At 29.0% G+C, this 14,458-nt stretch overlaps 1 protein-coding gene and 1 pseudogene across 2 annotated transcripts in view; both read right to left on the bottom strand.

Moving 5' to 3' along the window:
* Positions 1-571: 571 nt before the first annotated feature.
* LOC147801105 (phenazine biosynthesis-like domain-containing protein 1) overlaps positions 572-14,458 on the bottom strand; it is a 49,981-nt gene continuing 36,094 nt past the window's right edge. For both annotated transcript variants that reach the window (XM_087155793.1, XM_087155792.1), the window contains exon 9: positions 572-2,938. In XM_087155793.1, the coding sequence (XP_087011919.1) occupies positions 2,906-2,938 (33 nt within the window). In that variant the 3' untranslated portion in view covers positions 572-2,905. The remainder of the gene's footprint in view (positions 2,939-14,458) is intronic.
* Positions 6,815-9,580, bottom strand: LOC147801106 (uncharacterized; annotated as a pseudogene).

Genomic DNA, 14,458 nt, shown 5'->3' with positions numbered 1-14,458 from the left:
AATGCTTAATTTGTATTATGGAATGAATGCTTAATAACACCAATGACAAATGCTTAATTTGAGAACTGAAAAGAAATTTTATTTTAAAATAAGTTTTGAGAATTATAAATCAACAGCCTACTCATACATTTCCTCAGTCCATAGTAAAGAATGACATTCGTTTAAGCAAAAGTAAGTAATAATATTTATATTATACCATTATTTTAACTAAATGTTATATTATACTAAAATTTCTATGAAGTAAGAGTTAAAGCAAAATAATTGTATGATTTTCACATGATTTTGTCTCAAAATTTTTTGAATGTACTGAATTTTGCTAAATATGAATTTTAGTAATATTTAAATTATACAAATAGTTTTTTAACTAAAAGTTCTAACCAGATACTATTCATATTTATCTTAACAAAATAACATTAATAAAAACCAAAATATGATATTGTATTTAAATAATTTACAGCAGCTTTCAAGGAGTTCCAACAAATCGAAAATACAGCAATGAAATACCTATTAAATGTGTGGGGTAACTGATAGGAGAAATTTCCCCCAAAAGAGACACATAACAACCTTGTAAGTCTAATAACCTTGATTTTAGTTTATTTTTTAAATCTTTTGTCATTTTATATGGGATCTGTGTAAAACAAGATATTTAACAGAACCTGAAAGCATAAATAATATTAATTATTTAAAAACGATTTTTAAAGATTTACAGTGTTCCCTTTATTTTTGAACAGGCTGTACCAATGTGCTGATTAAATATTATTTGGAAAACATAATAGTATTTTCATAACATTTATGAAAAGGAAGAAAAATAAAGATTAGTAGATAATTGACAAAAGAGGATTTTTGATCTAATAGGATGTTTATTGAATTTATTATTTATCTACCACATTAATTTGCCATGTATTCTCCATATTAGTTTTACACACACTCAATTACAGCTTTAGACACAGTAGAATAATCTCTTTGTGGATACAGCATTTTTCTAAACACAGAAAAATAATACTAATTTTTTTTTAAATATATAAAATAGTTTTATAATATACTAAATAGTTATAGTTTTAAATACACAAAATAGTTTAATATATAAAATAGTTTTAAAAAATGTTTAAATGTCTTTTTTTGTACTTACAACATTAGTAAAATAATAAAAACAGTATGCATTCCGATGCCATTTTATATAGGATTGATTTAAAACGAGATATTTAACAAAACCATTTTTAAAGCCTTACATTGTTCGCTTTATTTTAGAACATGCTGCACCAATGTACTGATTAAATATTACTTGGCAAACGCAATAGTATTTTCATAACATTCATTACTTATTTGTGAAAAGGAAGAAAAATAAAGATGATTAGATCATCGACAAAAAAGATGATTTTTAAAAAAGGAGTCTAATAAGATGTTTATTGAATTTGTTATTTACTTAACACATTCAATTACAGCTTTAAATTATCCCTTTGTGGAAACAACATTTTTCTAAACACAGCTTTTTTTTTAATATATAAGATAGTTTTATAATATATAAAATAATTTTAAAAATATATAACAGTTTTAAATACATAAAACAGTTTATTATATAAAGGTTTTTTTTTTTTAAAAAAATAGTTTAAATTTTTTTTTTTTTTTTTTTAGTACTTACAACATTCCTAAAATAATAAAAACAGCAAGCATTCCCAGCTTATATAGCAGAAAAACTTAACATTAACTTACACACATTTAAAACTTAAGCAGTGACTAGATTACTGAATCAAAATGAATGATTATTGATCACAGCAAATTAAACAATAATCAAATTAACAAAATACATTAACATCATAGATAAACAAGTCAAATCAAAGAACTTTTTTTTAAACCCTAAAATTAGAAAATTTGTAATATTAGCAAAAAATATACTGATAGTCAAAATCAGACAAAAAAAAGATAAAGAAATAACAGTGGTTTACTCATCTAAATCAACAAAATAGTATAAAATAAAAACAATTCGATAACAGTAGGATAAATAAAATATAAAATTACTAACAGTATTAATCAGCAATAAGTATAATCAGTATAAAATTACTAATAATCGGTAATTTTATAGTAATAGTGATTTTACTATACTATTACTATAAAATTATAGATATAACAGTAAGATAAATAAAATATATTATAAAAAAAACTTAAGAATAAGAATATAAAATGGTATTTCTTTGATATGAAAAATCTAGAGGAAGTATGTTTATCAGAGTGCGTAGCCAGATTTCTTAACAAAAAATAAACACCTTTTAAGTACTTTTTAAGCACTCAAAATATATTTGTAATTACTTTCCAAAAAATAAAATCATAATTAGAATCTATGCAGTAATAAAAAATGAAAAATTCTACTGCTTAAAGTTCTCAATTTATAAACATAAAATTCAAAAACATTTCCAAAAACTGTACGTAATCATGATAAAATAATTATTTTCTGATAAATATTACAGAGAAAATTGCATTGCAAAAAATCATGTGTTTTTTGTAATTTAGAATGACAATCGACATAGCAAAGGAAAAAATTTCTATTTAAAAGATAGAAAATTAAGCACTTTTTACAAACCCCGAATTATATAAGCACCTTTAAGGGCTATTAAAAAAACGTATATCAAAATTAAGTATCTTTAGGCACTTTTTAAAAACGTTATGCGCCCTTTGTGTGAACATCAACTTTGGAAAATAGAGCAAAAACTATTTTTTTAATGTTTTAGCAGCACAGCATATTATTAAAACCAATAACTTTATTTTCAAATTCTCCCTTCTTTCACTAAGTTCTTCAACTCGTACGAAGTTATTAAAATATTTAACAAGTGTAGTTAAAAGTTGATTTGTCCTTGAATCACAACTACAGCATTGCCACTGATATGGACTTTGTCATCAACAAGCTTCATATTTAGGTCACCACCCCGAGCAGAACACTGTCGAGCTATAGAAAAAAAAAACATTTATGTGAATCTTCTTGATAAATTTGTTTGTTATGTCAAAAAAAAATTTCTTTCTTAGCATTTTCATAGATGAAAACATAGATAAGGGAAAAATCCAATACATTTTACAGAATAATATAAATTTCATGACAATTGTTACACTAAATATTTTACACATAGGGAATTTTAAGGATTTTTATAGTCATCAAAGTAGTAAAAAATAACTGCAATATTTTCCAAATATGATTGACATTAAATGAGGTTGAAATATTATGTAACATGTTTACTTAAAATTTTAAATAAACAATTCCTCAAAGATGGTTAAAAGATTTTTATTTATTTAATTTAAAAAGAGAGTTCTAAATAAAAAGAAACTGAACATTTTACAACAATATAACTGATTTCTATAAATGAGGTTCGCTTCATTATGTATTAGTAATACTTATTTAAATATTCAAGCAATAATCTGTACAAAAATTCTATTTCAATATGTATCTTTTTAGGAAACTTACTCAATTTTAAGGATTTTTTTCTAAAATGTACAAGATCCAGGACGATTTTAATTAAACCAGTAGAAACTGGCAAAATCCAGTAGAGTAGGCAGCTATGCATTATATATCCATCTAATGTTAATTTGAATTTTTACATCGAAGAGCTTCTTCTAAAACCTTGTTATCTTGAATTTCTTTCGAAATAAAAAATTAATTTTTTCGTACAAATCATGAGATAAATTTATTAGCAAACCAATTATTTTCTATTTACTGCATAGTTACCTTTGTCTTACAGTTAAAAATAAAATTATGATAGTTGTAGTTGTAGTTAATTTACGTCACACTAGAGCTGCACAATGGGCTATTGGCGACGGTCTGGGAAGCATCCCTGAGGATAATCCGAAGACATGCCATCACAATTTTGATCCTCTGCAGAGGGGATGGCACCCCCGCTTCGGTAGCCCGACGACCTGCACGCGAAGTCAAGCACTTTACGGTAGAAAAGTTTAATGAGGACCAATATCGCACACCCTCGGTCCCTACGCAGACTGATCCAAGTGGTCACCCACCCGCACACTGACCGCAGCCAGTGATGCTTGATTTCGGTGATCTGCTGGGAACCGTGTCTTAACGATCAGTCCATTGCGGGACAATAAAATTATGATTGTTGTATTCTTACTTATGGTCAACTATCATTACATACATATTTTATAGTAGTTATTCTTATGTTTCATGACTGAACTTTTTAAAGTATAATCTTAGAATATATTTTTCTACTTTTTAGAACATATTTCATTCTGAATTTGTTATCGCGAAAATCTTTTACTGGCCCTTCAACTTTGAGACATCGAGAGTATACTGTATATATATATTTTACACTAAAAAAATCTGATTTACAGTTAAAAAAAATAATGTAAGTACCTGCGAACAACTGCTAACACTACAAGGTTTGTACCACGTCAAGAAAAGACAAATTCTTGACATCAAAACAAATTTTCATGACCCAATTTTCACAAAAATTTGCTTAAATTTTTTTTAATAGAAATTATTCAATATGCGTAAATGTTATTGAAAGTATTTTACATTCATGTTATTATTAAAGTATAAAAAACAGTAGACATTTTTCGATCTATCATCAACCAAATGTACTGATATTTTATTAGGTGAAATGCTTTTCTGAAGCATTACACATTATTCAAGTAGACATATGGAATAATACTGTGTTAATTATTATTTTTTCAAATATAATTATTTTTTTATGCAAATTGATATTCCACACAAGAATAATATGGCAGTAAAAATTCAAGTAAGTTCAAAAATATATTGATGTAACAGTTTTAAATTATACTAAAAAAAAAGACTTTCTCATAATAAAAATATGTCATGCAAAGATATAAATATGTCATGTAATTACATTATGTACTAGTAATATTTATTTAAATATTCAAGCAAGCAATAAATTGTGTAAAAATACTACTTAGAGATTTATTTATTTTAAGAAAACATAATAAATTTTAGGGAATTTTGTTAAATGTACAAAAACCAGGAGAATTTTTATTTAACCAGAAGACCAAGAGAGACAGGCGAAATTCAGTAGCGAAATTCAACTGGTAAATCCTGTATTGTTGGTAGCTATGTATAATGTTGTGATTTTGGTCAAAAAAATCATGACTTTTCGGGATCTTTATCAAATTAATGACTTATCTGATTTACGGGACAGGTGTAGCTGCGGTACAGGTACTACCAATACTACAGTCGAACCCCGCTATAGTGAACCTGGGATATAGTGAACACTCGGATGTAGTGAACTTTTTTAGCGGTCCCGTCCGTATTCCTATTTAAATAATGCTATTTTTAACGCTTATAGTGAACAGCTTAGAACTTGGAAACTCGGTTATAGTGGACTCAAATTTCATTTCTTTAAATATCTTTTTCAGTCCTCCATCTTTAAACTTGTAGGTGTTGGGACTGAAAATGAATGCATTCCTATAAAATGTGTCATATTACTCTCCTTTATGCTTATCACTTTTAACTATACTGTAATAAATGTCAAACAGATCATTTATCTTATACTCCCCCCTCCCTGACAAGCCTCGCTATATCTCTTTTCCCCCAAGCTTGCTCTACAACTAGTTAACTTGGCCACCTGCTGAATTTTTGGAATTTTCTTATCTGTTCAAACCATATTCCTTACAAATCACCCCTTGACAATCAAAAAGGGGAACAATTTAACTCATTCTACAGCTGCTCTCTTCATATTCTTACATTATCTATTTGAGACAAGATTTTTATTTCAAAAGCAGTGAAAATGGCAAATTCTCTAAAGAGAAAAGCGTTTTCGATAGAGGACAAAGTTAAAATTGTAAAGCGTATTGATGATGGAACCAATCAATCGACACTGTGTAAGGAATTTTGCTTGTCAAAATCTACAGTTTCAAACATTTGGAAAAATCAAAGTGCAATTCTTGCGGCATACGACAAAAACATGGTTTCATCGAAAAAACTGCGTGGAGCTCAAAGAGAAAACGTAGGAGATGCTTTGTTAAGATGGTTCGAAATCTTGTTCAAAATGTAAAAATCTTGCATTCTTTGCACATTGTAGGTAAGAAAATTGATGAACTCAATTTAAAATAAAATTGTGTTCAATCAAAAATCACAATTTTTTTTCATAAAAAGTCAAAATAAAACTAATATTTAGCGACGTAATTAATTTTTCTATCAATTTTTGCTTTATTATCTGCTAATTAGTTAATAATTTTTTAAATAACTTATGCAAAATTGCAAAGCCAATTTTCAATCATTCAACTGTCTTATGCAAAAAATATTCTTCAAAAAATTTGGATATAGTGAACCATCGGTTATAGTGGACACATTACTGAGTCCGCAGACGGTTCACTATAGCGGGGTTCGACTGTATAATATAATGTCAGAAAACTTAAAACAAAATTATTTTTGAAATGTGTAGATTAATTTCATACATGTAGAAATAAAATAAAAAAATCACCTATACAGGGGTAGAAGTGACCAATGAGAAAAAAATAGGATTGTTTTGAAAAAATATAGGATTTTCTAGAAAAAAAATATAGGATTTTCTGGAATAAAAAATAGGGCAAAAAAGATCTAAATTAAATTGAAAAGTATGGATCATATATGAATAACTTTAAAACTTAATTATTTAACACTAAAAAAATTCGATAAAAAAATTATATAAACAATTTTCCGCAGCTGAATGGTGACAATAAAATCATACATACCTCATTATTGCTTTAAAAATTAAAAATCACATAAAAAAATTGACTTTATCAAACTAATGACTTTTTCAATAATTAACATTTTATTTACTCCTCTTTATTACATTAAATTATTTCAAAAATTATGCAGCATTGTTTTTATATTCATTTATCATTCTGCAAAGTCTAACTTTTTGTTGCCAGCATCAATAAGTGCTTGTCCAGCCTCAATATCAGCCATAGATTTCCGTTTGAGTCCTTGTTTTAGCCTCTGGTTTCCTTCTTCAATCATAGCCTGAGCTGAATAAACATTTTCCTTAAAACCTTTCAATTTCTCCTCAGTTGATTTTTTTACAGAAGTACTGGGCCTAGGCTCTAAACTTTTTTCCTTGAGGTTTTTGAGCTTTTCCTTTTCTTTTTCTGCCTTATATTTGCTGTGGGCTTCTTTGTAGAACTGGATCATCTCTTTTGTTATTTCCACACAAGAAGCATTTTTTCTAACTGAATCTTTTATAAGTCTTAAGCCTAGTAGCGTGTTTAAATTCATTCTTGACCTTTCATTTGTCATAATTCGTTTGCTAATGGAAAAGCCACGTTCCACAGTGGCTTGCCCATGAGAAACAGAGAGGACTGACTTCACAAGTTTAGTTAAAAAGGGATATTTTAAATTACCATTACCATCTTTAAGAACAAACACATTGTTCCAGTACTTGTCAATGGGAATGTTTTCAGTTTCCTCGGGAACATCTTCATTTGCATACAAATGCCACTCGTCAGTCAGTTTATCAACACAGTTCTGTGGTACGATGTGGGGTAGCATGTTACACAATCTTCTGATTGTAGGCAAAATATTCACTACAGGTTCTTTCTTCACAATAGGGTGCACAATTTGTAAGGATTGTAACAGTTTATTTTTCAAAGGCAATTTCTGGAGGAGGTATTCAATTATTATAACATAAAATTTCTTAGCATTAAATAGAAATAACTCCTTTTCTTCACTTTTTACCAAGTTAAGTACCCTACGAACATTATTGCCCACATCGATCTTTTTTAGGGGCAAGGCATCTTTGTTCAAATCTACCTCAAGTAATTTGTCGCCACCTTTGTCTTTCAAAACTTCTTCTTTAATAAAGCGTTGCATGATTTTTATTATCAAATCACATAACTCATTGTATAAAGTGTGAATCAATGAGTTTTTTTCTTGTAATAGCTTTAAAATATTATCAAAAATTGATCCAACACTGATAAGGAAATGCAAATAAGCTGATAATAAAGGATCTTCTAAAACTTTTTTAATGCTTGGAAATCTATAAAGCTTTATCAAACTACTTTTCTGTTTAGGTAGATCTTCTATAAAATACTCCTTTAAAGGAGGCAAAAGATGCAGGACTCTTTTGCAGACAGTAACAACAGAAAGCCATCTGTTGCTCACATATCTCAACATTTTAGAATATTCACAACAAAAATGATCAATTTCTTTTTGGAGATCCACTTTCCTGGAAGGAAATTTGGAAAACCATGAATAAATGTTTTCCAAAAAATCAATAATATTCCCAAATTCTTCAATAGCTAAACCTTTTCCAAAGGCATTATGAATAACATGTAAATTACATGTACCCACATTTATTAATCCATACTTCCTAACTTTCCGTAACTTCTTTGTCGAATAGTTGAAAAACACATTTATTAACATTCGGCCCATCAGACCCAAGCATCACTATATGCTTTAAATCTATTTCACAAGAATTTAGAATTGATTTTATTGCATTAAAAATGTTGAGAGCAGTTGCATGCCCCAACAGTTCTGAACCCAAGTATCTCTCGGATATACCACCATCACAAGAGCACCAATATCGAATGTGCACATCAAGTTGTTTCAAATTTTGCTCATTAAGGGTCTCATCAAACATTAATGAGTAATAAGGTTTTTCTCTCTTAAATTCGTTGGTGATTTGCTTCAAAAAGTAAGGACCAAGTCCATGTGATATAGAATAAGACACTTTGGTGGAACATAAGGTCATCCCAGTGCACAAATTTGAGTCTGGGAAGACAGATGAAAATACTTCTTTTATAGCATCCTGCGATAAAAAGGAATAATTGTTCAGGGCAACATGGATTGTCCATATAATTTCAGATCGCAATATTTTGTCTTCAGAAGTAAGAGTCCATACTTTTTTTGATTCAGTAGAGCTGGATCCTGGCTCCAAACAAACACTATTGCCAGCAGCAATTACGAGACGCTTTTGAGAAATATCCTTTTTCTCATTAAAAGTCTTTTTATGTTTTTTAGTGCCTGAATGCTGCAAAAGCTGAATTTTGCCACTATTGCTGATGTTTACAGTAGCCAGACAAACAGTACAGTAGGCAGAATATTCATCTTTACCTTTTTGGCACCAGTCTTTAACTTTACCATTATTTTTATCCTCTAAATCAAGCCAATCATCACGAAATCGTGTCAAATGATTTGGCATCTTTTAATTGTACTTATAAATTAAATGGATTAAATGCAATAAATATAAAAATAAATTAATCAAAGATAATAAAATAAAAACTTAAATAATCTAATTGAAAGTTAACATTTTGAAGCAAAATATTAACATAATAATTTAGTTTGCCATCTACTCAGAAAAAAAAGTCATACAAAGTAGTATAAGCTTAGAAAGCACTAAAACTAATTTTCTGTGTAGTCAATGACAACACTCACTACTTCCAAAGGGTAACTTAAAATGGGTGATGAAGGTCCAATCAGGTAACAAGTTATATTCACTCCTCTGAATGAACCAATGGAAGTTGACAGAAAAACTCCCCCAAAAAGAGGAGGAGACAAAATTAGTTAGGACAATTCCTGTTACTTCCATAGAAGAAAATAAAACTGGTGAATAGAAAAAAAACTGACCTTGAGGTGTCTTCATCTTTGAATAGAATGAGTGACCCATGGATATTGAGGAGAGATATAGCAGATAAGGAAAGAAAGAGTTTGACAGACAACTGCAATTTCCACAAAACCCCCCTCTGACTTTTTTAGTGATATTGATAAATAATACTCTATGATACATTCCATTCATGCTACTACTGGTTCTCTGTTATTTCACCCTTTATTGACAAAAGGGGTGTTGTTCCACAAATCTACCCAGGCCCTAACAATAGGAGTCCACACACTAACTTAGTCATTGTACCTTGAAACTTTTGTTAAACAACTACAAGAGATAGGGAGGGGGGGAGAACACTATTTATGTGTTCACTTACCCATTGTCATTAAGCAGTATTGAGGACAAGTGAATTTCAAAATGATCATGACTATCTGAGGAAAGAAAAATCTAGAAAATTGTCTTCTATAGTAAAAAAAAAATATTAGAGGGAAAAAAATATAGGCCAATTTTGAAAAATATAGGAAATAAAGGAAAAATAGGAGGCTTTCTTAGCTTTTTATAAAAATATAGGAAAAATAGGAAATATAGAAGGACTTCTACCCCTGCCTATATAAATATCTCAATTACGAAATTTTTGTGGCTTACATTGATTTTTCTGTAGCACAGCAGTATTGTAATTCATCATGAAAACTTATTCTGTCGAATAAATATTAATTTTTAAACTAATTCTACATTTAGTTACGAACACCAGGAATGATAATAATGCCCTCCGTGGAAAAATTTCGTCCGCTGCTTGGCAAATTTTGATATTTATTTCACTTTTAGAAGTTTCAAATAAAACAGGGGTGATTGTGACATGAAGTAAAAAACCCTGAAAACTTTATATGCAAAAACTCAATCAATTTAAACATAATAAGTGAAATACATACAGTTTTGAAGACATAATTGGAACTGCATGTTAAGATTAATTAATAAAATTTATTAAATAATAGTTAGAAATTAAGATTTTGTTCTCAATGTACAGGATTCATGCTCTACTTTAAAAAAAAAAATTCAAGTACTTTTCAAGACTAATCATAAAATTTTCAAGGACTTAAATTCAAGTAAAAGATAGACTAAAATTTAACATTTTAAACTAAAATGATATGAAAAAAATAATTAGTACTGAAAAATAAAACTTCCATTCCTCTCTCTTTACTTCGAAAAGTAACCCTAGTATAAAAAAAAGCAAAGGTGCTCTGAATTTTACATAGGGCCTAGATATAAAGAAGTTAGATATACAACCTCTGAATAAGCAGATTCGAACAAGTCATGAAGAAAAAGAAGCATTTTAAATGATCTGTACAATAAAAAACAAACAAACTACAGTAAAGAAAAATAGAAAACACACTATTTAAAATTATTAAAAGATATTTATTTTTAAAAAACTCATGTCTCATATGAAGTGTAAAGAACATTACCAAATACACCAAGTAATTGTTGAATATCTGTGATAAAATATGATGAAAAAAGGAATCAAATAAAGTCCCTGAAAATCAAATTTTAATAAAACAAAATGCTAATTAATATTAAATACATAAAGAAAGAGAAGGTTATTTCCAATATCATCTATATCATGATAACAAGAACAAGTCAAGGATTCAGAATAAAACATTTAAAAAAAAATTGTTTAGCAGAATTAAATTAGTAATAATTTTCAGCTGAATTATCACAAATGTGAAATAAATAAGTACTAGATTTAAATATATACAAGACTCCTAAGCTATATGCACTGAATACACAGTAAAAATTTTTCAAATCATTAATAAAACTTGAAAAAAATAATAAAATACATAAAAACTGGATAAAAGAAATGATGAAAATTAAAGGCTCAAACTTTAATAAAACAAAATGCTAAAGTTGTAATGATATTTACATAAAGATGTAACCAACTTTAAAAACACATATCATAAAGAAAGAAAAGGTTATTCTGAAGATGTTCTATATCATGTTAACAAGTACAAGTCAAGGATATTAGTAAATTTTAAGCTGAATTAACACAAATGTAACGTAAATATATACAAGAATCCTATGTATTTCTAAATAGTTACATGTTTACAATCCCCTTGACACAACTACATTTCAATTGTAACAAAAATATACATATAATTTTTAATCATTTATAAAACTGTTCATAAATTTCATTAAATGGATTAATTATATTATGCAATCAAACTGACAGATAATTTAAATTTTAAAATTAATTTAAAGTAAAAATTAAATATTCTATTCAAAATAAAAAACAAAAGCATCAAATTTCTAAATTAATATCTATCTCTTAAAGAAAGATGAAAGTTTTGTTTGTTTAGTCTTAGACAAATGTTCTTTCTGAGAGTCAAGAGCCAATTTTATTTTTCTGTCTTCTTTTTGAGAATCACAGTGCTTTTTACTTTGAACTGGAGAAGATTTAGCAGAGCAGGAAGGTGGAGAATCCACATGGCTCTCAGATGCATGAATAGTAGCATTAGGGACATGAGTAGCATTAGGAACAGTTTTTGCAAGAGACTGCTGGTAATTCGACCAACTGTAGATCAAATTATGAGCAAATTCACGGTTTAGTGGTTCATGAGCAGGATCTTTAGAGCCAAAAACCTCACAAGTACTGGCATTAAGAGAGGAAAGATAATATTTTGTTGTTTGAATAGAATCTATGGATTCAATATTAAGAGAAATTCTATTTTCAGACATGATGTCACCCATCAAATTAAAGGTACTCTCAACTGATGGTCCGTGAAAACATGTTAAAAGAGCTTTAATCATCTTTGAAAGAATAGGATATTTTTTTACATTGCCTTCTTTAAGTTCAATCACTTTTGACCAATACTCCATCATAGACTCGCTTTCAAAAAAAGCCAAAGAATCATCAGTCTGATACTGCCTTAGTTCTAAGTCCAGCTTAAGTAGTTCTTGCTTTGAAATAACATTTGGCAAAAATTCTGCCAGCTTCATCAGTGCCAGAAAAGTTGTAGTTTCTCCTCTCAGAACAGGATTGAGACCAGATAATTTAATTAACAAATGATTGCTCAAAGGTAACTTCTTCTGCATATAAGATGCGCAGTTAGAGTAACTTTTTTTCAACACCTTTAAGAAGTCCTGAATAGTAGAATCTGTTTTCTTACTGGTATCTGCAGAATTCATTCCAGAGAAAATGAGTCTGTCAGGCAAATAATTTTTAGAATCTGTGGGGTCGATTTTTAAGACATCCTGATAACATTTAATGTTGCACAAAAGCTCATGCTTCAAAAAAAAAAGGCAAAGAACTGCTTAGTCAGATTAAACATTTGAACATGTAGTTCATGTAATAGGCATTCATTTGATTGAAATAATTTAACATATTTATTAAAATGGGGCAAAACAGCTTGATAAATACCAATTTGTAATAATGTCTTTCTCTGCTCAACAAAAAGTCTTTGAATGATTCTTTTTTTTCTATTTCTTCCATCATCAGTGAGATGCTTCTTTTCCAGTTGTAATTGAATATCTTGAAGACTTTTAATTTCCTCATTAGAAAGTTGTCTTCTAGAAAAAACTTTCTTAATATCACTTTCATACAATTTTTTTTCCAATCCAATCCACGAAAAATAAAATATTAAAAGACCATCCCATAAATATTGTAGACGTTCAAGCACTTGAAGCATATAGAGCCATCTGTGGTCAGGTCTATTTAAAGGTTTCAGTAACTTCATCTTTAGAGCAGAACAAATTTGGAAAAATAATTCCCTTTTATCAGCACTCTTAAGATCAAAGTATATATTGTCACATAAAATTTCCAAATGCTTCAAAAATGGCCCAGTAAATTGTTTTGAGCAATTGTTTGCAATATGGCATGTTTCTCCATCTATGTCCAACAAATGTGGAGCATTGATGGATCTAATTTTAGTTTCAACACCATTTTTTTCCCCACGCATTGTGTTGCAGGAATCCATTAATACACTTATTAAATTTGAAAATGGCACTCCATTTTCCCTGAAAATTGAAACAATAGAATTATAAATGCATTCTGCATTACAAGCAGGCAATTTAATTGAAGCTAAATGTCGCAAAATCACTTTGTGCTGGTCCTCAGCAAAGTACCTAACGAGTATAGCTAAAATACTCTCAGAGGCTCTATTAGTGCTTTCATCAATGTTGAGAGAAAAAAAAGAATTCTTTAAAACTTCAAACTGACTTTCTTTAATTGTTTTCGCAAGTCCATATTTTAGCTTATATGATGCTGTTGTTCTACTGATGTCTAATGCATTTAAGGCCATGGTGTCACGTGATAACGTTTTAGTTAACTCCACAATTTGTGGAGCTAAAGAAAAAGGAATAGAATGTTCAGCCAAAAATGATAGAACAAGAGCTTCAGACCTAGATTTTCGAGTGACCAAATCAACAGTACGTGATTCATCAGTATGAGTCAGATTTTCTGATCCAGGATAAAGGGAATTTAAAATCTGCGAATTTTTAACAGATTGACGACATTTCTTATGCACAACTGTTCCAGAATGATTCATCAAGGATTTAAACCCTTCATTCTGATATTTGATTGATGTATTGCACGCAATACAGAAACATGTACCTGATGTATCAATCTTGCGGCACCACACGTTGATTTCTTCTTCCAAAATGTCTTTTTTAATTAACCATTCAAAACGAAACTTATTCTTGCAGTCTTTTTCTAGATCGCTAATGTCATCTTTTTCTGTTAAGAACTTCATGCTTACTTAAAAAATGCGATTAACGAAATTACTTTAAAAATGCATGCCGAATATTCAACACAAAACGTGCGCGAGGAAAATCTTTCGGCAGTGAAAATTTTAACATGTGCTGACAATAGTGCAGCGCGCAACTAAAATCTACAACCCTACACCTACTGCCAAAAAATTCACCAAGCAGTAAAGATTTTCTTT

The sequence above is a fragment of the Parasteatoda tepidariorum genome, chromosome 12, assembly GCF_982258835.1.
Source record: "Parasteatoda tepidariorum strain Cologne lab strain chromosome 12, Ptep-v5.0, whole genome shotgun sequence".
In the NCBI taxonomy this organism is placed as follows: Eukaryota; Metazoa; Arthropoda; class Arachnida; order Araneae; family Theridiidae; genus Parasteatoda; species Parasteatoda tepidariorum.
This window is presented reverse-complemented; position numbering and strand designations above follow the sequence as displayed.